This window comes from Anomaloglossus baeobatrachus, chromosome 2 (genome assembly GCF_048569485.1).
Source record: "Anomaloglossus baeobatrachus isolate aAnoBae1 chromosome 2, aAnoBae1.hap1, whole genome shotgun sequence".
NCBI classification, from domain to species: domain Eukaryota; kingdom Metazoa; phylum Chordata; class Amphibia; order Anura; family Aromobatidae; genus Anomaloglossus; species Anomaloglossus baeobatrachus.
This window is the reverse complement of record NC_134354.1, coordinates 701,287,924-701,314,523: the sequence shown is the minus strand read 5'-3', so window position 1 is coordinate 701,314,523 and position 26,600 is coordinate 701,287,924. Positions and strand designations below refer to the sequence as shown.

Below are 26,600 nucleotides of genomic sequence, written 5' to 3'. Positions count from 1 at the left end.
GATTTAAACGAAAATGCCGGACATGAGGATTGCTACAAAACCTGGACTGGGAGGAGGGATCTGTCTCCCTGTTACCCTTTGTGCTATAGTCCCCGTAATAGCTATAGCAACCTCAGAGGGTTTCCAGACACATTCTGGGGGACACATAGCGGTCTTCAAATATTACCCCTGTCACTGCCTCACTAATTTTATATATATATATATATATATATATATATATATATACATACATACATACATACATACATACATACATACATACATACATACATACATACATACATACATACATACATACGCCGAGTGGAGTGCGGGAGGGGGTGGAGCTGACAGGGAAGTGTCGGGCTCCCTGCACACGTAGCCAGGGTAAATATCGGGTAACTAAGCAAAGCACTTTGCTTGGTTACCCGATATTTACCTTGGTTACCAGCGTACGCTGCTTAGCGCTGGCTCCTTGCACACGTAGCCAGGGTAAATATCAGGTAACTAGGCAAAGCGCATTGCTTAGTAACCCGATGTGTACCCTGGTTACGTGTGCAGGGAGCCAGAGAGAGCATGCAAAGCCAAATCCTACGGAATGCGCTGCTCAAAAAACGTTACATGCTGCCTTCCTTCGGCTCGGCGGACGTAACGCAGCGGCGGCCAGCGAAAGCAACGCAGGTCCATCACTCGCAATCCGTTGTCCATACAAGTCTATGGGAAGCAGCGGAATCAGTTAACGGATTTCGCTGTTTTATAAAACGGCGGATTGTAACTGAAGGAAAACAACGCAAGTGTGAAACTAGCCTAAGGCAGGCTTCTCATCAGCGGTATTCTGCCGCAATGCTGAATCCGTCACAAATGCGGTACAGTTCAATATAGTTAAATGGAATCGCGACAAGATAAGGTCATATGCAGTCACACGCCGGACGCTGCGTGGCCGACTCTGTTCCACCCTCTGTAGTGTACAGTGCACCACCTGGCACATCACCTTGCTCTGTTGAACACGGCAAGAAGGAGCCCATCCAAGGGTCTTCAAGGAGCCAGATGCCAGTTCTCCACTCTCCAATGGACAGTGCATCACCTGGCTCTGCATTGGGTCACTCACTACCTGGTACTGCAGCGGGTCACTCACTACCTGGCTCGGTAGCGTGCCGCTTGCCCCCAAGCTCTGCAGTGGGCAGCTCACCACTTGCCCATCCCCCCAGCTTGAAAGGTTTGGAGGCCCTTCAAGCTACTGTGGCCTGTCTTACGGCTGCAGACCATAAAGCCTACCGGATCCTCATGGCTAAGCAGGGGTGTCTAGCAGAAAAGGAGGCCGCAGAGAACAAAGCAGAGCATGATGCTGCAGAGCGCCTGGCACAGCATAAGTCTGCAGAACGACAGGCAGAGCGTAACCACCAGCTGCAGCTACCTCAGCTCCAGACCCCTTCATCCACCCTGGATAATCGAGGGACCAAGCCTCCAAGGGTCCGCATTGAGGACTTCACAGGGCTGGAGAAGGATGGCGACTTGGACTCATTTTTGATAACCTTTTGACTTGCCTGCAGCACCATCTGGACAAGGATCAGTGGGCCAAGTACCTGACCCCTCGCTAAAGGGGTAAGGCCCGGATATCCTTGTGGCTTGTTAGGGCTATGACACCATCAAACAGGCTCTGATCCAACAGTGCAACCTCGCTCCATAGTGCTACCGCAAGAAATTCCAGAGCCTGCAGAAGGGACCAAAGGACACCTGGGCCGACCACCGGCAGGCCATCGCCAGAGCAGCTGAACACTGGACCAAGGGCCTGCAGCTCACCACCGGACCGGATATCCTGGATTTGATCATCACGGAACAACTCTTGTGGAACTGCCCTGAGGACCTCCGCCAGTTCATCCGAAACCAGAAGCCAAAGTGGTCCACTGCTACGACCACCATGGCGGACGACTACAGCAATAATGGGACTCCTGAGACCAAGAGAGTGGCCAGTAGCACCTGGAGAGGGGGTAAGATGACTCCTGCAACTGTCTACCCTACCCCTAGACTGCAGGGGATGTCTCCCTCGACTTCCCTCTCCAGGCCTGTGTGTGTGGGTGGGGGTGGTGTAGGTCCCTGGACAATTTCCATCCTGTCACCATAGCCAAGGCCATGTCCATGGGATTACGGAACACCACCAGTTAGAGGACCCTGGTATGGCCTGAAATGGTGTGTCCCCCCCCCCCCCCACTTCCAAGACTTGATACCCGGAAAAACCCTCACTGTCTCCGGGATTGGAAAAATTGAGCGGGCGCTGCCTGTCGCCAAGGTTTATTTGGATTGGGGCCCGGGACGAGGGGTGAGGGAAGTGGGAATACCTGCTAATATTCCTGCAAATGTGTTGCTAGGAACATATTTGGGGTGGCTAGTGTCCCAGAATGTGGCCACTGAAACCCCAAGTGCTGATCCTTCAGCCAGTGCTGACATGTCAACATCACCAGGGGTATAAGTGTCACTGTGTTGCCAGTGCCTGCTGCAAGGGAGGAGAAAGTGAGCACTGAGTCTTTTTCTTACACTGACATGTAATGTCTGGATGAGAGTTGAGGCTTGATGAGGCTGCAGGGGAGGAAACGGGCAGTTGAGATTGGGGCTGACCCAGGAGCACAAGAGCTCCCAGGTAAAGTCTCTTTGCAGGGTTCTCCCACTACCAGGGTGTCAGAAGGCCAGGTAAGTCTGCCAGAACCGGCAACTTTGTCAGGAACAGAAGAGAAGCAGATACGACCCATGGTAACAGCGGCCGTGGCCACTGTCACTCGCAGTGGGAGTGCTGGACCCCAAGGAGCTTCTCGGAGGTCAGATAGCTCTTCCTCTTCTGACCAAGCGGCAGCAGAGTCAGACGGAGCTCAGGACACAGGTCCCGGGGTACTTACCAAAAATGTGGCAGTGTTGACGATTCTGGCCACGTCGAGTCAGGTGTTTCAGGCCACGTTAGAAGCTGATGACAGCCTGAAAGCTCTTAAGGAGCAGGCGGCACAGCATCCCTCGGACTCGGACCCAGAGCGGGTGGTCTGCGACCAAGGACGGCTGTACCAGGTCACGGTGCAGCAGGGTTCACTGGCGGCGTGGCCCAGGGACCGCCAGTTGGTGATACCCTATCCATTCCGGGCGGAGTTGTTGCGGATTGAACATGAGATTCCGATGGCTGGACACCCAGGGATCGCTAAGACCAAGGACAGGTTAACCCAGCATTTCTACTAGCCAAAGATGGGGGCCAATGTGGTTGCCTTCTGCCATTTGTGTGACATCTGTGAGAGAGTGGGGAAGGCGGGGCTGTGCCCCAAAGCCCCACTGGTATCCTTACCCATCATTGACGAGCCTTTCAGGAGGGTGGCTGTGGATCTGGTTGGCCCGTGGCCATCCCCAGGATCTCCGAGAAACGCTTCGTACTAATAGTAGTAGATTATGCCACCCGGTACCCCAAAGTGGTAGCCTTGTCATCAACAAGGTGGCCACCGCCTTTCTCCCAAGTGAGTTTTCACCAAAAAATGCTCACTGACTGGGGACCCAATTATGTTGCAGCTGATGGAGTCCCTCTGTAAGCAAATACAGGTGCAACATCTGGTGTCCAGCCTGTACCATCTACAGACTAATGGCCTATGCGAGCGATTCAATGGCACCTTAAAGCAGATGCTTAAGATGTTGGTCAACTTCCAGGAGCGTGACTGGGAGCGGTATCTCCCACACCTGTTATTTGCCTAACAAAGTTCCACAGACCTCAACGGGATTCTCACCTTTTGAGCTCCTGTATGGGTGACTGACAGGGGCCCCTGGGTCTGGTGAAAGAGGCTTAAGGAAGGGGATTTAGCAACCTCTGGAGTGTCGGTCATCAAGTATGTTTTGCGCTTCCAGGACAAAATGCAAGCCTGGGAAGGCCCATACCTAGTTTACCAGCAGCTCAACCCTGTAATGTCCCTTGTCAGCCTGGACCCAGCCCGTGAAAGATGGAAGGCCTTCCACATAAACATGATGAAGGCGCATCATGAGTGGTAGGCTTGCGCACTCCCTGTGTGCAACCTGCCCAAAGAGGGAGAGACGGAGAGCCTCCTGGATATGCTCGCCCAGGTTAGGGCGGGTGAATCCATCGAAGAGATGTGGAGGTTAGCCACCACCTCTTGGAGGACCAACTGTCCCAGCTATGGGACATCCTCCACCCTTTCCGGGAGTTGTTTTGCGACCAGCCTAGAAGGACAGAATTGGCTGTCCATCACGTAAAAAATGAGGATCTCCCCCCGATTCAGTGTTTAGCATATCAAGTATCCCTGGATGTGCAGAGAATAACGAAATGCTGAAGCTAGAGGTGATCCAAGCATCCAGCAATCCTTGGGCCTCATCTGTAGTCCTCATCCCGAAGAAGGATCAAACCACTCTGTTCTGTGTGGGCTACAGGGGACCCAAAGCCTGGGAAAGTGGATTCCATCACATCCTGGCCCAGCCCCAGGAACAAAAAGCAGGTGATGTCCTCCTTGGGGACCGCTGGGAACTATAGGAGGTTCATTCCCCACTATAGTAGCCTGGCGAAGCCCCTTGACGGGGACCAAAAAGTTGATGCCGTCCGCAGATTATTGGACAATGGACTAGGAGACAACCTTCCGGGCGCTCAAGACCACCCTGCCCAGCTTCCCAGTACTACAGGCAGCTGATTTCACGCGGCCGTTTGTAGTACAAACTGCCGCCAGTGACTTTGGCCTTGGTGCGGTACTCAGCCATGTGGACTCTACAGGCCAGGAACACTCCATTTTGTACCTGAGCAGGAAGCTGTTGCCGAGGGAGGTGGCCTATTGCACGATGGAAAAGGAATGCCTAGCCATAGTGTGGGCTCTGCAACCCTACCTATACGGGTGCCACTTCAGCGTGGAGATAGACCACAACTCCCTCAGCTGGTTATACACTGTCTACAGGACAAATGGGAGGTTGCTGCGTTGGAGCCTTGCGCTCCAACAGTACCATTTCACCATTCCCAAAAAGGGCTGGGAGCACCGTAACGCTAACTGGTTATTCCGACAAGGGAAGGTCGCAGATAGGCGCGCGAGGGAACCCAGGAAAGTGCTGCCCCCTAGCGCCCTCTAAAGTGGGGAGGTGTGAGGATATTCTGAGAAATATGAGAATACTAGCTGTACTACACGGCTTCGCCCGGTTTAATAACTGCTGTTAACAAAATAGAATGTATTAACAAAAATGTATTCTGCACACAAAAACCACAAAACAAAATAGATATAAATGTAATTATTAAATTGTTGCCTATATTAACCAATCAGAGCTCAGATTAATTAACTGTAGCAACATAGAAGCTAAGCTGTGATTGGTTGCTATTGGCAGCCTGAAATCTCCAGGCAACAGAAAGCCCTCCCCCCTGACAGTATATATTAGCTCACACATACACATATAGACAGGTCATGTGACTGACAGCTGCCGTATTTCCTATGTGGTACATTTGTTGTTCTTGTAGTTTGGCTGCTTATTAATCAGATTTTTATTTTTGAAGGATAATACCAGACTTGTGTGAGTTTAGGGTGATTATGTGGCGAGGTTGGTGTATGTGTGGTGAAATGTGTGCTGAGGGTGGTATATGTGTTCAAGTACGTGGTAGTGTGTGGCGCATTTTGTGTGTGTGTTCATATCCCCGAGTGTGTTGAGTATCCCATGTCGGGGCCCCACCTTAGCAACTGTACGGTATATACTCTTTGGCGCCAATCGCTCTCATTCTTTAAGTCCCCCTTGTTCACATCTGGCAGCTGTCAATTTGCCCCCAACACTTTTCGTTTCACTTTTTCCCCCCATTATGTAGAAAGGGGCAAAATTGATTGGTAAATTGGAACGCGCTGGGTTAAAATTTCGTCTCACAACATAGCAACCGGCGCTGCCCGGGATAGTAACTGTCTGTTTCTCTCCCATTCTCTGTCTGTCTCCCCCACTGTATATATCTCTCTGTCTCTCTCTCTCTCTTTGCCTGCCTGTCTCTTAGCCTGTCTATGTCTGTCTCTTAGCCTGTCTATGTCTGTCTCTTAGCCTGTCTATGTCTGTCTCTTAGCCTGTCTATGTCTGTCTCTTAGCCTGTCTATGTCTGTCTCTTAGCCTGTCTATGTCTGTCTCTTAGCCTGTCTATGTCTGTTTCTTAGCCTGTATGTCTGCCTCTTTCCCTGTCTGTGTCTGCCTCTTTCCCTGGCTGCATTGTAACACACCAACATTCCATATAAGGGCGTGGCTGCTGAAGTTCTGGCTGCACTGTGGCTCCCAGCTCCAATCGCTTTAATGGAGGCAGGTTTTTTGGCGAATAACTAAAGCGCGGGGTTAAAATTTCCCCTCAAAACATAGCCTATGATGCTCTCGGGGTCCAGAAGTGTGAGTGTGCAAAATTTTGTGGCTGTAGCTGCGACGGTGCAGATGCCAATCCCGGACATACACACACACACATTCAGCTTTATATATTAGATGACAAAGATCAGTCAGCTGTCATTGTACATACATCCAACTCCCTGCACTGCAACGAAGAATCCCCTCAGATCTACTTAGCAAATGGCCAAGGTGACAGATTTCTATTAGGTCCAAGGAAGTTAACAAAGCCTTCTGCTGACCAGCAGGAACGATGGGCAGGCAAACTCAGATTCTTACAAGTTTTACAACCAAATTTCAAATCAGGCTCTCCAGACTGAAAGGAGCCGATGAAAGTTACAATATAGGGGAGCACATTGCTCCCACAAATAAGATATGCATATTTTCAGATTCCGGACAGCAAGACGCGCGTTACACACTTTTCCACTAAATTGTGAGATGTGCGTAACCACCAATAATTAAATAACTAGGCGTAGGAAGACCATAGGTACCCGGAGTTTCCGGTCTAAGGATAGATCAAATAATAAGGAGAAATATAATGGTCATATCTTCCATTTGAGAAGCTCAGGGATGGAGAAATGAGGAAAACTGAAAATCTATATTTCCATGGAACAATAGAAGACCAGCCCAGTCTGAGGTCATAGGTAGGAGGGGACATGGAATGTGGCTAGATTCATAACCTTAGAGCAAACATCTTGTGAGTGTTCTTCTCCAGGTGGTCTCGTGCAATACATGTGGTAGAAGTCACAGGAAATGTGTGCCTCTACAGCACCTCCCCTGTGCTAGCTAACCACCATTCATATTCATAAGGAACAAGGTAATTGACGCAACTGCATATCTGTTTGTAACCACGTCTTATCTGTAACTGTGCTTATGACATATATTCTGTAAATTCCGTCTTGTATATAGTGTATCATTTAGTGCGCCCTTAAGGCGATTAAGTATATAATTTAATCTAGGGCTGTTTCTTTTATCTTGAAGGAAAGCTGGGTGCCGCACCGGAGGTTGCGCGGCTGACTCTGTTCCACCCCCGTGCCTCTCTGTGCTCCACGGGGACAGAAGGTATCAGTGCTGCGTTGTGCTAAGCGGACCTTACGTACCCCTTGGGGGCACGGAACGTCGTTCGTTGGCGGAAGTGACGAGGTCGTCTCACGTGGCCCCAATGTATTGGAGACGTCAGGGTGGGGCTGCGAGGTGCTGTTTCGTCACAGATTGACTGGGACTCGCGACCAAGTGACCCCCCAGCCTGGTCTGTGACACTGTGGGCACATCTGGACTACAAACTGGGACACATGTATGTTTTGGAAACTAAGGCTATGTGCGCACGTTGCGTACAGTCACTGCAGAAATTTCTACAGCGATCTGAAGAGCACATGTGTGCTTTAAATCGCTGCAGAAATGTCCGTAGTGAAAAAAAAAAAATAGCCGATTCCATGCGCTCTGCCTGCAGCTCCTGCCATAGACAGAGCAGGGGCTGCCGGCAAAGCGCATGGAAGAAGTGACATGTCACTTCTTAGAACGCAGCGCTTCGGCAGCAGCCGAAGTGCTGCGCCCTAAAACGCCAAGTGCGCACGGCCCCTGCACAATCTCCATAGATTGTGCAGAGGACACAGGACGCATGCAGTTACGCTGCGCTACAAAGTGCAGCGTAACTGCATGTATTTACGCAACGTGCGCACATAGCCTAAGGGGGAAGCCAGGAGCCCAGGTGAAAGAGGCAGAAGCTAAATTTCCATTGCAGGTCTTAGCTGGAGAAGATAAAATTCTCCTCAATTCTCCACTAATACCAGAGATAAGAGAAAGACAGCAGAAAATTTTGCCTGTTGTCAAAGAGCGCCTGCAGCTGGCGCAAAACTCCCAAAGCCGGGGGGCAGAATAAACAATCTAGCCACAAGAACAGAACAAATGTCTCTTGAGTTTTCTCAGAAATAACAGCGGAATGAGGGCGCATTCTCCAGAGTTCACTATATGTTGGCCGAAGGTGCCCAGACCTCAGCTCTGGAGAAGAGGAGGGGGGAGGGGGGGTAAGTGCCCCTGGTAGTGCGAGTCAAGGTTAATTAAGTTAGTAAACGCTCAGATAGGCAAATGTTTATTATTTTGTATTGCATGTTGGTTTGCAATTCTCTGGCTGCAAATAAAGGCCGCGCATTTACTTTACATGGACTGTTTTCCGTTTGTCACTGCTGTGCCACCCTATATAGCCCCCCCAGCGTGTTACAAAGTATAGACTGTGAAATGCACGGACAGCGCTCGTACACAAAAAAAAAAAAAATGGATATCTTGATGCCTAAGAATAAGCAATTGATCGATCATCATTTGTAATGAAGCTGGGACTGTTGTAGATTTTTTTTTCAGCTTACAGTTGGATAAAAGATCTTTTGTTGAAAGCATCGTTTGTCACCCAGTGTCATTGAACATGTACACCAGGTTGAACAATTTTAACTTGCCACATAGCCACAGTAAAGATGGATATCGAGACATCTGTCCACTAAAGGAACCCATTGTTTAAAAAAAAAATTAAAAAAAAATTATAAAAAAGGTTTACTCTGCATGGCATACGTTGCTTTGCACATAGCCATGGATGAAAGTGTTGGCACCTTTGAAGTTGTTCTAAAAAATGAAGTATTTCTCAAATTATTGTGTCGCGGGCGGGGAGGGGACGCTGCGCTCACCCACTGCTCGGGTCCGGCGCTTGCTTGCTCGCTGCCTCGAGCGGCGGGCCGTATCCCGGGGACTGAAGCGGCGCTCCTCACCCGTGAGTGAAAGGGGGGGGGATTGTTTGGGTGTTGGGGATTTATTGTCCGTGACGCCACCCACGGTTGTGGTGAGGTTGTGACACCACCGCTGCTCTGGACGGTGATCCCGGGAGCGATGACGGGGAGCAGCTTGGGTGTTGTTCTCCCCTCCGTGGGTAGGGGGGTTGCATGTCCTGGGGCCCGGTGAGGGAGGTGTGCGTAGCAGGTGGGTTACGGGACCTGGTGAGGTGGAGGGTCGCGGGGGCAGCGCGGTGCCGCACGGCACGGTGGTACTCACTCAGCCAGCCAATGATGAATGCAAAGTCTTTGGTAAAACACACGGCTGGATGGACGGGGGGCCCTCTGACGGCTGCGGTGGTTTCTGCTCCCGGTAGGTTGATGGTACCCGTCTTTCCCTGCACCTTTAGAACGTTGTTGGTACGGATGGCTTCCCACCGGTAACCCGCTCCCCAGCTTGAATGTACACTGAGGGAGCCCCTTTTGCCCGCAGGCTCTGGCCCTGGGAACTGTAGCCTTGGCGGTGACTGTGTTTCCCTTCACGGTTTGAGCTGTTGCCTTCTATCGGGTCTTGACTGCTGGGAAATCGTGGAGGTTCCCTTCGCTAACGGATTTGACCTTTCTAACGGCGACTCCTAGCCTGGTCAGGGTCCGTAGGCCCTGCTGGATGGTGCTGGCTTCTCTTTGTTTCCCGATCCGGTACCCGCGGGCCACCGCCCGTCCCCGATCCTTACGGTTCACTCCAATTGGCCTCTCCTGCAGACGGTCACCACCGTCTGCCAACCTTGCTGTGCGTGCCCGGGCCACGTACCTGGTCAGACAGTTGCTCCACTACCACTTCACTCTCTACTCTACTCCAAACTCCACTGAACTGCACTGCACTCAACTGCACTGAACTTCCTTCTCCCGCCTCCAGGACTGTGAACTCCTCGGCGGGTGGAGACCAACCGCATGGCTCCACCCCCTGGTGTGGACATCAGCCCCTGGAGGAAGGCAACAAGGATTTTGTCTGGCTTCGGTGTGCCTAGCCGGGGTGTGGAGTGTGTTGGTGTAGTTCTTGTGACGACCTGGCTTGTCCAGGGCGCCACAATTGCAATTACACATGTTTTGCCATACATCTCTCTATTTTCTCTGCATGACAACACACAAAAAAAAAAAAAAATATGAAAACTAAAATAAGGCAAATTAGACATCATTTCACACAATCCCAAAAATGGGCTGGACAAAACTGTTGGCACCTTTCTAAAATTGTGGATAAACAACTTTGCATGTTCTCCCCGTGTTTGCGTGGGTTTCCTCCGGGTTCTCCGGTTTCCTCCCACACTCCAAAGACATACAGTTAGGGACTCTAGATTGTGAGCCCCAATGGGGACAGCGTTCCTGATGTATGTGAAGCGCTGCGGAATATGTTAGCACTATATAAAAATAAAGTTTTTTTGGGTTTTTTTTAACGCATGCGTTGCTTGCTCAAACTCCAATGTGGCAAGTCACAGGTGTGGGCAATATGGAAATCACACCTGAACCTAGATAAAATGGGGAGAAGTTGACTTAATCTTTACATTGTGTGTCTGTGTGTGCCACTCACTAAGCATGAAGAATAGAAAGAGAAGAGAACTGTCCGAAGACTTGGGAACCAAAACTGTTTTAAAATAACAACAATCTCAAGGTCACAAGTCCATCTTTTGATGTTCCTTTGCACAGTACGCAACCTAATCAAGACGTTTACAACTCATGAAACTGTATCTAATCTCCCTGGACATGGATGGCAGAGAAAAATTGATGAAAAGTTACAATGCTGGATAGTCCAGATGGTGGATAAGCAGCCCCAATCAAGTTCCAAAGAAATTCAAGCTGTCCTGGAGACATCAACGAACCCTCCCTCGACATTTAAAGTGAACCAATCGCCAGGATTTTCATATATAACCTAAATCCAGTACTATACTGGCACTATCAGGCTGATTCTATACATACATTTAGTGGTCTGCTCAGATGTTTAGGTTTTAACATCCAAGAAAGGAAAGTTTATAAAATCATCAACTTCTTGAGTGACAGCAGCTGAAGATAATATCTGGGGGGGTAGTCATAGTTATCGCCTCCCCCTGTTAGAATTAGCATAAGTATTGTACAATCGATTTAATTTTTGACTTACAGGACCTGTGCTGAGGTCATACCCATCTGACCAGAAGGGGCGGGGCCTCAGACAGAAAAATTTTGCTTCCTTGTACCAGCTTTGTTGGCTGAGGCCTCGCCCCTTCTGGTCACATGGGTATGACATCAGCACAGGTCCGGCTAGTCAAAAAGTAAATTGATTGTATAATACTTAGAATTAGAATAACAGGGGGAGGGGATAACTAAGAATACCCCCAGATATTATCTGATCCTCAGCTGCTGTCACTCAAGAAGCTGATGATTTGATAAACTTTACTTTCTTGGATTTCAAAACCTAAACATCCTAGCCACTAAAGGTATGTATAGAATCAGCCTGATAGTGCCAGTAAAGTACTGGCTTTAGGTGATTATAATATACTAGAAGGTGGCCCGATTCTACGCATCGGGTATTCTAGAATTTACGTATTGTGTAGTTCATGTATGATTTTTGTTATATATATATATATGTTGTGTGTAGTTACCAAGTGTTTGTGTAGGCGCTGTACATGTTCTGGGTGTTGTCTGGGTGTGACGGGGGTGAGAGCGGTGTTGTATGTGTGTTGCGTTGTTTGTGGAGCGCTGTGTGTCTGTAGCGTTGTGTGTTGCGCGGTTTGTGTGTGTGTGGTGTGTTTTGGGGGGAGGTATGTTTTGTGCAATGTGTGTGTTGTGCGGTATGTGCGTATATTTGTGTGTGCCGCGGTGTTTGTGTGCAACGTTGTCTGTGTGTGTAGGTGTCTGTGTAGGGCAGTTGTTTGTGGTTCCCAGTGTGTGTGTGTGTGTGGTGTGTTGTGCACTTCCCATCGTGCTCCATCCGCCATGCTGCGCACTCCCAAACGTGCACCATCCGCCATGCTGCGCACTCCCAAACGTGCACCATCCGCCATGCTGCGCACTCCCAAACGTGCTCCATCCGCCATGCTGCGCACTCCCAAACGTGCTCCATCCGCCATGCTTCGCACTCCCAAACGTGCTCCATCCGCCATGCTGCGCACTCCCAAACGTGCTCCATCCGCCATGCTGCGCACTCCCAAACGTGCTCCATCCGCCATGCTGCGCACTCCCAAACGTGCTCCATCCGCCATGCTGCGCACTCCCAAACGTGCTCCATCCGCCATGCTGCGCACTCCCAAACGTGCTCCATCCGCCATGCTGCGCACTCCCAAACGTGCTCCATCCGCCATGCTGCGCACTCCCAAACGTGCTCCATCCGCCATGCTGCGCACTCCCAAACGTGCTCCATCCGCCATGCTGCGCACTCCCAAACGTGCTCCATCCGCCATGCTGCGCACTCCCAAACGTGCTCCATCCGCCATGCTGCGCACTCCCAAACGTGCTCCATCCCCCATGCTGCGCACTCCCAAACGTGCTCCATTCCCCATGCTGCGCACTCCCAAACGTGCTCCATCCCCCATGCTGCGCACCCCTCATTGTAATCCATCCCCCATGCTGCACCAGCATCAGCCTCTCTACCCGCAGCATCAGCCTTCTGTCCCCAGCATCAGCCCGTCTCTGTCCCCAGCCTCAGCCCCTCTCTGTCCCCAGCCTCAGCCCCTCTCTGTCCCCAGCCTCAGCCCCTCTCTGTCCCCAGCCTCAGCCCCTCTCTGTCCCCAGCCTCAGCCCCTCTCTGTCCCCAGCCTCAGCCCCTCTCTGTCCCCAGCCTCAGCCCCTCTCTGTCCCCTCCTCTGGCGACACTCACACACACACGATCGCATCCACTCACACACACGATCGCATACACTCACACACACCCGATCCCGACACACACACGATCGCATCCACTCACACACACAGACACTGACGATATCGCACATACGCGCTCACAGTCACAACATCCGGAGATACCACATGCTTCTGGCCATGTGATCCTCCGTCAGGTCCTGGAAGGTCACAACAGCACAGTATCGAGGCCGAGAAGCAAGGGATATCGCCGGATGCTGTGAGTGTGTGGATGCGATGTGATGTGTGTGTGAGGTGTGTGTGAGAGTGAGTGTGAGTGTGAGCTGATGTGTGTGTGTGTGTGTGTGTGTGCGTGTGGATCTTCCGCCGCTACAGGACCTCGATTTGCTTGTAACCATGCCAACGTATCCCGTCCCCCGCTCGCACGGGAGCCCACACCACTCCCGTGCGAGCGGGGGATGGGGGATGGGGGGGGGGGGGGGGGAGTACAGTACTCACCCCCCTTAACAGCCGTGTCAGTTCGGGGAATGCGCGGGGGGGGAGAGGGGGGGGGGGGGGGGAGTACAGTACTCACCTCCGTGACAGCCCTGTCAGTTCGGGGAATGCGCGGGGGGGGGTGGGCGGGGCCAGAGCTAACGTGCGTTGCGTGAGGGGGGCGGGGCGTGGCGTGGCCGAATTGCCAATGCCTGCAGGGTGCCGGGGCGAGAGGCCAATCTGTGGGGGGGGCGGAGGCTGGGCGAGCGGCTGGCCAATCCGTGTGGGGGCGCAGCCTGGGCGAGCGGCCAATCGGTGTGGGGGGGCGGGGCCATGGCGAGCCCAGCGGCCAATCAGCTTTGTGTCACCGTAAGGACATGTCACGGTGACACTGTCACGGTGACACAATTTTGGAGCATGACAGACAGACAGACAGACAGACAGAATAAGGCAATTATATATATAGATATATTATAATGTTCCCTTTAAATGAAATGAAATGCTATAGCAGGAGACTCAGGAGGACCCCACTATTGACATAGAGAGACATAAAAAAAGCTAGACTGCAGTTTGCCAAAATGTACCCAAGCCAAAATTCTTCTAGGGAAGGGTCACAGATAAGACCACTATAGAACTTGTGATAAAGGACATCATTCTCAGGTTGTTTTGCTTACTCTTGCATTAAGGTACCGTCACACTAAGCAACTTACCAGCGATCCCAACAACGATAGGGATCGCTGGTAAGTTGCTAGGAGGTTGCTGGTGAGATGTCACACTGCGACGCTCCAGCGATCCCACCAGCAACCTGACCTGGCAGGGATCGCTGGAGCGTGGCTACACGAGTTGCTGGTGAGCTCACCAGCAACCAGTGACAAGCCCCCAGCGCCGCGTGGAAGATGCTGCGCTTGGTAACTAAGGTAAATATCGGTAACCAACCCGATATTTACCTTGGTTACCACCGCACGGAGCTACACGTGCAGAGAGCAGGGAGCAGCGCACACTGAGCGCTGGCTCCTTGCTCTCCTAGCTACAGCACACATGGGGTTAATTACCCGATGTGTGCTGCAGCTAAATGTGCACAGAGCAGGGAGCAGCACACACTGCTTAGCGCTGGCTCCCTGCTCTCCTAGTTACAGCACACATCGGGTTAATTAACCCGATGTGTCCTGCAGCTACATGTGCACAGAGCAGGAGCCGGCACTGACAGTGAGAGCGGCGGAGGCTGGTAACAAAGGTAAATATCGGGTAACCAAGGACAGGGCTTCTTGGTTACCCGATGTTTACTGTGGTTACCAGCCTCTGCAGAAGCCGGCTCCTGCTGCCTGCACATTTAGTTGTTGCTGTCTCGCTGTCACACACAGCGATCTGTGCCTCACAGCGGGAGAGCAACAACTAAAAAATGGCCCAGGACATTCAGCAACAACCAACGACCTCACAGCAGGGGCCAGGTTGTTGCTGGATGTCACACACAGCAACATCGCTAGCAACGTCACAAAAGTTGTTCGTTAGCAGCGATGTTGCTAGCGATGTTGCTTAGTGTGACGGGGCCTCTAGGTGCCTTGACTGTGTGCAAAGCATCAAGAAATCTGAAAGTTTACCAAAGGATTACGCATACCTCCCAACCGTCCCGGATTCTGCGGGACTTGCACGATTTATCAGGGCTGTCCCGCACTCCCGCGGCTCACAGCTGATGTCCCGGCTCCTCCCCTCAGTGGAGTGAATAAATTAAATTAAATTATCATCGGCTCTGGATTTTCGGGGCGGCCGGGACTCGAACTCGTGGAGCTGTGAGTCATTGTTTCAAAGGCAGCAGCTTTACCACTGAGCTACTGCCTCTATAGAAACCAATAGGAAGATTTTGTTATCTTGACCTATATACTGCAGGTCAGACACCAGAAACAGGTTATTCAGCTGCAAAGATGGATGGAGGGATGAATGGAGGGATAGAGGGAGGGATGGATGGATAATAGAGGGATGAATGGAGGGATACAGGGAGGGATGAATGGAGGGATAGAGGCAGGGATGGATGGAGGGATAAATGGAGGGATAGAGGCAGGGATAGATGGATGATAGAGGGATGAATGGAGGGATGAATGGAGGGATAGAGGGAGGGATGGATGGATGATAGAGGGATGAATGGAGGGATAGAAGGATGGAGGGATAGAGGGATGAATGGAGGAATAAAGGGAGGGATGAATGGAGGGATAGAGGGATAGAGGCAGGGATGGATGGATGATAGAGGGATGAATGGAGGGATAGAGGGAGGGATGAATGGAGGGATAAATGGAGGGATAGAGGCAGGGATAGATGGATGATAGAGGGATGAATGGAGGGATAGAGGGAGGGATGGATGGATGATAGAGGGATGAATGGAGGGATAGAAGGATGGAGGGATAGAGGGATGAATGGAGGAATAAAGGGAGGGATGAATGGAGGGATAGAGGGATAGAGGCAGGGATGGATGGATGATAGAGGGATGAATTGAGGGATGAATGGAGGGATAGAGGGAGGGATGGATGGATGATGGAGGGATGAATGGAGGGATAGAAGGAGGGATAGAGGGATGAAAGGAGGGATAGAGGGAGGGATGAATGGAGGGATAGAGGGATGAATGGAGGGATAGAGGGAGGGATGAATGGAGGGATAGAGGGATGAATGGAGGGATAGAGGGAGGGATGGATGGATGATAGAGGGATGAATGGAGGAATAGAAGGAGGGATAAAGGGAGGGATGGATGGATGATAGAGGGATGAATGGAGGGATGAATGGAGGGATAGAGGGAGGGATGGATGGATGATAGAGGGATGAATGGAGGGATAGAAGGAGGGATAGAGGGATGAAAGGAGGGATAGAGGGAGGGATGAATGGAGGGATAGAGGGAGGGATGAATGGAGGGATAGAGGGATGAATGGAGGGATAGAGGGATGAATGGAGGGATAGAGGGAGGGATGAATGGAGGGATAGAGGGATGAATGGAGGGATAGAGGGAGGGATGGATGGATGATAGAGGGATGAATTGAGGGATGAATGGAGGGATAGAGGGATGAATGGAGGGATAGAAGGAGGGATGAATGGAGGGATAGAAGGAGGGATGAATGGAGGGATAGAGGCAGGGATGGATGGATGATAGAGGGATGAATTGAGGGATGAATGGAGGGATAGAGGGAGGGATGGATGGATGATAGAGGGATGAATGGAGGGATAGAAGGAGGGATAGAGGGAGGGATGGATGGATGATAGAGGGATGAATGGAGGGATGAATGGAGGGATAGAGGGAGGGATGGATGGATGATAGAGGGATGAATGGAGGGATAGAAGGAGGGATAGAGGGATGAAAGGAGGGATAGAGGGAGGGATGAATGGAGGGATAGAGGGAGGGATGAATGGAGGGATAGAGGGATGAATGGAGGGATAGAGGGATGAATGGAGGGATAGAGGGAGGGATGAATGGAGGGATAGAGGGATGAATGGAGGGATAGAGGGATGAATGGAGGGATAGAGGCAGGGATGGATGGATGATAGAGGGATGAATTGAGGGATGAATGGAGGGATAGAGGGAGGGATGGATGGATGATAGAGGGATGAATGGAGGGATAGAAGGAGGGATGAATGGAGGGATAGAGGGATGAAAGGAGGGATAGAGGGAGGGATGGATGGATGATAGAGGGATGAATGGAGGGATGAATGGAGGGATAGAGGGATGAAAGGAGGGATAGAGGGAGGGATGGATGGATGATAGAGGGATGAATGGAGGGATAGAGGGAGGGATGGATGGATGATAGAGGGATGAATGGAGGGATGGATGCATGGATGATAGAAGGATGAATGGAGGGATAGAGGGATGGATGGATGGATGGATGATAGAGGGATGAATGGAGGGATAGAGGGAGGGATGGATGGATGATAGAGGGATGAATGGAGGGATAGAGGGAGGGATGAATGGAGGGATAGAGGGATGGATGGATGGATGATAGAGGGATGAATGGAGGGATAGAGGGAGGGATAGAGGGATGAATGGAGGGATGAATGGAGGGATAGAGGGAGGGATGGATGGATGATAGAGGGATGAATGGAGGGATAGAGGGAGGGATAGAGGGATGAATGGAGGGATAGAGGGATGAATGGAGGGATAGAGGGATGAATGGAGGGATAGAGGGATGAATGGAGGGATGAATGGAGGGATAGAGGGAGGGATAGAGGGAGGGATAGAGGGAGGGATAGAGGGAGGGATAGAGGGAGGGATGGATGATAGTGGGATGGATGGATGATAGAGGGATGGATGATAGAGGGATATATAGATACACGACAGATAATAGATAGATAGAGATAGAATCATAGATAGATAGAGGAATAGAATCATAGATAGATAGATAGAATCATAGATAGATAGATAGATAGGAGGGATAGAGATAGATAGATAAATACTGTATCTCAATGTTGGTGAAAGAGTCAGATTCATTTGTTCCCATAAAACTACTATAAAGAAATGAGGAAAAAAATACAAATACAATTTTTTATTTTTTTTTTTATCTTCACCACCTTGGATTCAAACCAGCAACGTTCAAAACTTGTGTCCAGCAACCTCCTGGCTTTCCTAGCTGCTCTAGCTGTTGAGCCACTAGGATTGATGATGTCAGAGGGAGGATTTCACATAAATGAACCTACAATGCAGCCTCTTACACAGCAGATTACACAGGACACAGCTACATTGTACAGAGCAGCATCTCTATGTCCTGTATTCTAGAGGGAGAGGAAAAGAGGATTTTTTTTTCTTCTAATAAAGTTACTAAAAATAATAAAAAAAATAGAATAATGTAATTTTATTGCACTTTTTTATAAAATAATAAACATCACAAATCAGCAAATAACATGGACATATTTGGTGTCCCTGTAATCGTAATGACCTGAACAACACAGCGATCAGGTTATTTATGGGGATCGGTAAATGGCGGGGAAAAAAAGGCGCAATTTATTATTTTTCTTTATTAAAACCCATAAAAAATGTAATAAAAATGGATCACTGAGGCCGTGTTCACACATAGCGTAAATGCGGCATTTTTTCTGCAGGTGTCCGCGCCACGAGTGCAATAACAATGTTCTCTGATTATTGCGTGTTTGCGGTATTTTTTATGCATTGTTCCCCTTATTTGATACATGTTTGTTGCTGATGTGAATCCTGAAGCTTATAAAGAAAGAAACACCAAATCCGCACAGTTCAGCGGCGTCTTTCCACGCACCAGGAGCGGAGATTTCAGGATGTCTCATCCACTTTGCTTGGACAATTAGTCCATATTCACATGTAGTGTAAATGCTGCATTTTTTTCTGCTGTTTCCTTGCACATTTATTCTGCTGTGTGTAATTGTCCAAGTAAAGTGGATTTGATTCCATGAAAAGACGCCGCTGAATTCTGCGGTTTTCGGGGGGGGGGGGGGGGTTTCTCTGGAGGTTTCTATGTGGAGCTTAAAAAATGCAGGAAAAAGCTTCTCTGTACAATAAAAACACTTAAAAACGCAGATTCACATCTGAACCAAAAAAACAGAGAAGATTGTTATTGTGTAGTTTGGTGCAGACAGAAACAAAAAGAAACAGAATTTATGCAACGTGTGAACACGGATTGATAGGCACAAATAAGCAACATGTCATATAGTGACACATAGAAATATAAAAAAATTCTGACTGCTATAAATATGAATGAACAGTCCGGGGCATCTGCTGAATGACCCTTACTGCTAAATGGGTGTGGCTAGGGGTGTGGCTAGGGGCGTGGCCAAAATTTGCCGCAGCGCGCTGCGCGCGCCGCATACTTTGTCCCTCTTTCCTGTCTTGGAAAGTTGGGAGGTATGGATTACGGTATGTGTTCCAATGTAGTGCCCAGTGTCAGAAAGCTGGGTTTGCGTCCTAAGTCATGGGTAGTGATGGCCGAACCCGAACTGTAAAGTTCAGGGTCCGTACTGAACACACAGTGTTCGTGCACAAGGTCCCGAACACAAGCTTTCCAGGGAAACTCGTGTTACAGTTCAGGTCCAGGGGCTGTAAAACAAGCACATTATTAAAAAACATTATGATTATACGTACAGGTCCCAAGACACGTCCTGCAGACCCGTTGTCTCTCGGCCGCTTCTGCTTCCGAGTCCGATCATTAACGTCCGGGGGTATTCACTGCACTACATGGTGGTTTTCGGCTTTTTTCAGCCATGTTTGCGGTGACGTCAGAGTTTACCCGAGTCCATGACTTATTAGCCATGGACTCGATTGAGCTTTGACTGTTAGACCTAAGACACACGGCATGAAAATCGGTGCGAGTGGAGTGTGATTAAAAAAAAAATAAATAATAATATCGCATTCCACTCGGACCATTGTTAGCCTATGAGCAATGGAAAGGATCCAGCTGGACTCCAAAGGGATAAATAAAAAATGCTTCTTTATTTGTATCAACTCGATTAAAAATATATATCCATTTTTCAAGTAAAGACACCAGCTTGTTCACATTGATGGATGGCAGATGTATACCACTACGCGTTTCGGAGGGACGCCTTCCTCAGGCCAATGTTAGCCTATGTGTCAGCGCACATGAGCGATTATTTTCTCAGCCCTAATCGGACCGAGAAAACAATCGCAGCATGCTGCCATTGTAATGTGATCATTGTTTCTCACGTCAGTGAAAAACACTGACGTTCTTCACTGACGTGTAAAACACGCACATGTCCCTCAGTGTTCCGTGATTCACGGCACACGTGGGTTGTCCATGTGCAATCTGTGATCCGTGATCTGTGACTGCATATGGACGTTACTCACCTGCCTTCACTGCTGCTGTCCATGGTGCTGAAGTCCTTGGCTCTGCAGCATCCGTCCACCGCTCTCAGCACCTACTTCCTGGTCGGCATTTCCTGCTCTCATGAATATTCATGAGCCAGGCAGAAGCTGCCGAGAGCGGAGCAGGCACAGCGAATCACAGGCAAGGTAAGTTGAAAATTTTGAATATTTAATATGTCCGTGATTTTCTGGCACGTGTTTCACTGATCACACACGGATCACACCATAGTGTGGTCCGTGGGTCATCAGTGATGCCAGACAAAAACTGACATGTCTCCGTGCAGAATCACGGCCACACGTGCACGGAGACACGTTCAGTGGAAAATCACTGATGTGTGAGCAGACTCATTGATTATAATGGGTCTGCGTATGTCAGTGACTCTGGTACTTTTTAAAAAAAAGCACAAACGTACCAGAATCACTGACGTGTGAAAGGGGCCTTACACCCATTCAAGTGTATGAGGCGAGAGAAAAATCGCACTGCACTTGCAGTACACCGATGTACCGCGAGTGCAGTGCAAGAATGGCAATAGCCGACTACGGAGGAGAGAGGGAGATAAATCCCTCCCTCCCCTCCTCAGAGCCGGCCCGCCCCCCGCAGTTAAGGTCCGCTCGCACAGTCGAACCTCAGTCGCAGGAACACTAGCATGACACTCGGGTCTGCTGAACTGCCAGCGTGAGCCGAGTGTCATGCGAGGGGATCGCAGTAATCCCCGTGTGGCCCCAGCCTCACTGTGTGAGTCTCGCATCGGTATCACCCGGCACGGAGCACACTCTCCTAACAGGAGTGGGTCAGCTGCATATATTTCCATGCAGCTGAGCCGCCCCTGTCCGGAGAGTGTGCGCCGTGCCGGGTGATACCGATACGAGAATTGCACAAGTCATACGCACGTGGAATCATACCCTCACTGTCAGCCTGCTTCTCGCACTGTAGAGACGCTTGTCTGTACAGAGTGATGAAGCAGAGCTGACATTGTTCTCCCTGTGGACTACATCGGACTAAAGATATTTTTTATAATAAAGATGGAGTGTCTAAAATGATTTTTTTGTTTTATGTCTAATAAAAACATTTTTATGTGTTGTGATTTTATTTTTTTTTTACTGTTTGCTAGAAATTTATGGGCCCATAATTTAATTTGGCGTGACCGACTTTTGCGGTTTCTCTTGTTTTGATACACAGCCAAGATAAGCACAGGGCTGGGGGTTGCAACCGGTATCCATATGCTTCATCTGTGCTGGTATCACTATGAGGGGGCCCTACGGCAAATGATTTATTTTTACACCACGATAGTGACCTGTAGACAGCGCCTGTGATTGGTTGCAGGCAGACCTGCAACCAATCACAGACGCCAGGAGGGTCGGTGGGGAAAGCAGTGCATATAGATGAGCAATAATGAGCAGCCTCAAAAGAAGAATGAGCGGCCGCAGCTACTGCCGCGCAAGAGACTTGGTAAGTAAATTGCGCTTGCGCCTATCCCCCTATTGTATTTACCACCATTTTTAATCGCCGGATTCTGGCCCCCATAGACTCATATGGGGACCAGCATCCAGCAAGATAACCGGGATCAATCCCGGGCTGGAACTGTGATTTCATTTTTAACCCGCTTAGACCTGCCGCCAGTCTTGGTTATCTGCGATTTTGCCCATCACTAGACTTGACCAGAATCTACACAGTGCTCTAATAGTGCCAATGTAAGCTACAAAATGCCAGTCAAGTCAGTGCATACAGTGCAGAACATGAGCCAAACAGTACCCAGATAATGCCACCACACTGTGCGCCAAGATAATGCCGCTGGGCCATGCACCGATAGAACACTGCCCTAACAACTGCACCATGCGCCCAGAAAATACCCTCACAGCGTGCAACCAGATAACATCAGTGTGCGCCTAGATACCGCCACGCCAGGTGACGTCACACACAAGCAGCACGTGATCCCGAGAAGTGGCGCTCACCATGCAGCGGTAGTGCGCCACAAGGCTTCCGTCCGCTGTCCTCTGCAGCTCCCGCGTGCTGGCGGTCTCCTCTGATGAGCTGCAGAAAGCACACACGTCCTGCCGGGGCATGGCGGCCAGCGTCCCTGCAGCCTCTTTTCTCTGTGGGCCGGTTACTTTCGTTTCCCGGTGATAGTGGAGTTTCTGTTACGCCATTTCATTATTTGTTATGATTCATAGGGGCGGGGAAAAGGACGGGGCGGAGGACAGTGGGGAGGAGGAGGACAGTACGGAGGGTGAGGAGGAGGACAGTGTTGAGGGCAGGAAGGACAGTGCAGGGGGCGGGGAGGACAGTGCGGAGGGCGGGGAGGAGGACGGGAAGGAGGACAGTGCAAGGAGGAGGACAGTGTGGAGGGCGGGGAGGACAGTGCGGGGGGAGGGGAGGAGGACGGGAAGGCGGACAGTGCTGGGGGGAGGAGGGCAGGAAAGAGACCAGTGCAGGGGGAGAGCGGGATAGAGGACAGTGCGGAGGACAGGGTGGGGAGGAGGACAGTGCAGGGGGAGGGAGGACAGTGCAGAGGGCAGGGAGTGTTGCAGAGGGCGGGGAGGAGGACAGTGCGGAGGGCGGGATAGAGGACAGTGCGGAGGGCAGGAAGGAGGACAGTGCAGGGAGCGGGGAGGACAGTGCGGAGGGCGGGATAGAGGACAGTGCAGGGAGCGGGGAGGACAGTGCGGAGGGCAGGATAGAGGACAGTGCAGGGAGGACAGTGCTGGGGGCGGGGAGGAGGACAGTGCTGGGGGCGGGGAGGAGGACAGTGCAGAGGGCGGGGAGGAGGACAGTGCGGAGGGCAGGAAGGAGGACAGTGCTGGGAGGACAGTGCGGAGGGCGGGATAGAGGACAGTGCAGGGAGGACAGTGCTGGGGGCGGGGAGGAGGACAGTGCAGAGGGCAGGGAGGAGTGCAGAGGGCGGGGAGGAGGACAGTGCGGAGGGCAGGAAGGAGGACAGTGCTGGGAGGACAGTGCGGAGGGCGGGATAGAGGACAGTGCAGGGAGGACAGTGCTGGGGGCGGGGAGGAGGACAGTGCAGAGGGCAGGGAGGAGTGCAGAGGGCGGGGAGGAGGACAGTGCGGAGGGCAGGAAGGAGGACAGTGCTGGGAGGACAGTGCGGAGGGCGGGATAGAGGACAGTGTGGGGAGGACAGTGCGGAGGCCGTGGAGGAGGACAGTGCAGAGGGCAGGGAGGAGTGCAGGGGGCGGGGAGGAGGACAGTGCGGAGGGCAGGAAGGAGGACAGTGCGGGGAGGACAGTGCGGAGGGCGGGATAGAGGACAGTGCGGGGAGGACAGTGCTGGGGGCGGGGAGGAGGACAGTGCTGGGGGCGGGGAGGAGGACAGTGCAGAGGGCAGGGAGGAGGACAGTGCTGGGGGCGGGGAGGAGGACAGTGCAGAGGGCGGGGAGGAGGACAGTGCGGGGAGGAGGACAGTGCGGAGGGCGGGAAGGAGGACAGTGTGGGGGGAGGGCGGGGTTAGCAAACACTGCGAAGGGCGGGGAGGAGGACCGTGCAGGGGGCGGGGAGGAGGACCGTGCGGGGACGGGGAGGAGGACCGTGCGGGGACGGGGAGGAGGACCGTGCGGGGACGGGGAGGAGGACCGTGCGGGGACGGGGAGAGGGACCGTGCGGGGACGGGGAGAGGGACGGGGCGGGGAGGAGGACAGTGCGGAGGGCGGGGGGGAGGACAGTGCGGAGGGCGGGGGGAGGACAGTGCGGAGGGCGGTGAGGAGGACAGTGCGGGGGCGGGGAGGAGGACAGTGCGGGGGCGGGGAGGAGGACAGTGCGGCGGGCGGGGAGGAGGACAGTGCGGCGGGCAGGGAGGAGGACAGTGCGGAGGGCGGGGAGGAGGACAGTGCGGAGGGCGGGGAGGAGGACAGTGTGGGGGCGGTGAGGAGGACAGGGCGGGGAGGAGGACAGTGCGGAGGGCAGGGAGTGTTGCAGAGGGCGGGGAGGAGGACAGTGCGGAGGGCAGGAAGGAGGACAGTGCGGAGGGCGGGGAGGAGGACAGTGCGGAGGGCGGGGAGGAGGACAGTGCGGGGGCGGTGAGGAGGACAGGGCGGGGAGGAGGACAGTGCGGAGGGCGGGGAGGAGGATAGTGCGGGGGGCGGGGAGGAGGATAGTGCGGGGGGCGGGGAGGAGGACAGTGTGGGCGGCGGGGAAGAGGACAGTGCAGGGGGTGGGGAAAACAGTGCGCGGGCGGGGAGGAGGTCAGTGCAGGGGCGGGGAGGAGGTCAGTGCGGAGGCGGGGAGGAGGTCAGTGCGGGGGCGGGGAGGAGGGCGGGGGCAGGGAGGAGGACAGTGCGGAGGGCGGGGAGGAGGACAGTGCGGGGGCAGTGAGGAGGACAGTGCGGGGGCGGTGAGGAAGACAGTGCGGGGGGCGGGGAGGAGGACAGTGCGGGGGGCGGTGAGGAAGACAGTGCGGAGGGCGGGGAGGAGGACAGTGCGGAGGGCGGGGAGGAGGACAGTGCGGAGGGCGGGGAGGAGGACAGTGCGGAGGGCGGGGAGGAGGACAGTGCGGAGGGCGGGGAGGAGGACAGTGCGGAGGGCGGGGAGGAGGACAATGCGGAGGGCGGGGAGGAGGACAGTGCGGAGGGCGGGGAGGAGGACAGTGCGGAGGGCGGGGAGGAGGACACTGCGGGGGCGGGGAGGAAGACAGTGCGGGGGAGGAGGACAGTGCGGGGTGCGGGGGAGGAGGACAGGGCGGGGAGGAGGACAATGCGGAGGGCGGGGAGGAGGACAGTGCGGAGGGCGGGGAGGAGGACACTGCGGGGGCGGGGAGGAGGACAGTGCGGGGGAGGAGGACAGTGCGGGGGAGGAGGACAGTGCGGGGGCGGGGAGATGGACAGTGCGGGGGCGGGGAGGAGGACAGTGCGGGGGCGGGGAGGAGGACAGTGCGGGGGCGGGGAGGAGGACAGTGCGGGGGCGGGGAGGAGGACAGTGCGGAGGGCGGGATAGAGGACAGTGCGGGGGGCGGGGAGGACAGTGCGGAGGGCGGGATAAAGGACAGTGCTGGGGGCGGGGAGGAGGACAGTGCTGGGGGGCGGGGAGGAGGACAGTGCAGAGGGTGGGGAGGAGGACAGTGCGGGGGGCGGGTAGGAGGACAGTGCAGGGGCGGGGAGGAGGTCAGTGCGGGGGGCGGGGAGGAGGACGGTGCAGGGGGCGGGGAGGAGGACCGTGCGGCGGCGGGGAGGAGGACAGTGCAGAGGGCGGGGAGGAGGTCAGTGCGGGGGGCGGGTAGGAGGACAGTGCAGGGGCGGGGAGGAGGTCAGGGCGGGGAGGAGGTCAGTGCGGGGGGCGGGGAGGAGGACAGTGCGGGGGCGGCGAGGAGGACTAGGCAGGGACGGGGCGGAGGGCAGGAAGGAGGACAGTGCGGAGGGCGGGAAGGAGGACAGTGCGGAGGGCGGGAAGGAGGACAGTGCGGAGGGCGGGAAGGAGGACAGTGCGGAGGGCGGGAAGGAGGACAGTGCGGGGGCGGGGAGGAGGACAGTGTGGGGGCGGGGAGGAGGACAGTGCGGGAAGGAGGACATTGCGGGGAGGACAGTGTGGAGGAGGAGGACAGTGCAGAGGGCTGGGAGGAGGCCGGTGAGAGGAGGCTTCCCCTCATGAGTTCCTTTTTATCCCTTTTCTCCCTCTATTTGTGATTTGGCCTTTTCCGCCATTATTTTACTTTCTCCTCATGTTTAGACCGAGTTCATGTGGACATGAAAAATCAACCATTTCTCATTAAGAAAACGTCCCTGTTTACGCCGCCCGCACATTCCCTGTTTAGGCCGCCCGCACATTCCCTGTTTAGGCCGCCCGCACATTCCCTGTTTAGGCCGCCCGCACATTCCCTGTTTACGCCGCCCGCACATTCCCTGTTTAGGCCGCCCGCACATTCCCTGTTTACGCCGCCCGCACATTCCCTGTTTACGCCGCCCGCACATTCCCTGTTTACGCCGCCTTTATATATCCATAAAAATTCTCCAAAGCCAAATACAGTTTCCTATTTTCATAATTGCATTGGACCAGTTACAACAACAGATGGAATAAGGACGGGGTCTGTATGGCAGCCATAGTTTTTTTTTTTTTTTAGATACTTACAGTCAGGGCCAGAAATATGTGGACAGTGACACAAGTTTTGTTATTTTAGCTGTTTACAAAAACATGTTCAGAAATACAATTATATATATATAATATGGGCTGAAAGTGCACACTCCCAGCTGCAATATGAGAGTTTTCACATCCAAATCGGAGAAAGGGTTTAGGAATCATAGCTCTGTAATGCATAGCCTCCTCTTTTTCAAGGGACCAAAAGTAATTGGACAAGGGACTCTAAGGGCTGCAATTAACTCTGAAGGCGTCTCCCTCGTTAACCTGTAATCAATGAAGTAGTTAAAAGGTCTGGGGTTGATTACAGGTGTGTGGTTTTGCATTTGGAAGCT

At 52.7% G+C, this 26,600-nt stretch overlaps 1 protein-coding gene across 3 annotated transcripts in view; it reads right to left on the bottom strand.

The window, feature by feature from the left end:
* The window catches only part of LOC142292139 (uncharacterized), a 218,340-nt gene extending 195,876 nt beyond the window's left edge, over positions 1–22,464 (bottom strand). For 2 of the 3 annotated variants that reach the window (XM_075337289.1, XM_075337286.1), the window contains exon 1: positions 22,147–22,463. In XM_075337289.1, the coding sequence (XP_075193404.1) occupies positions 22,147–22,257 (111 nt within the window). In that variant the 5' untranslated portion in view covers positions 22,258–22,463. Of the gene's footprint in view, positions 1–22,146 lie in introns of all 3 variants that reach the window. The other variant, XM_075337285.1, reaches the window with a different exon arrangement.
* Between the last annotated feature and the right edge of the window lie 4,136 nt (positions 22,465–26,600).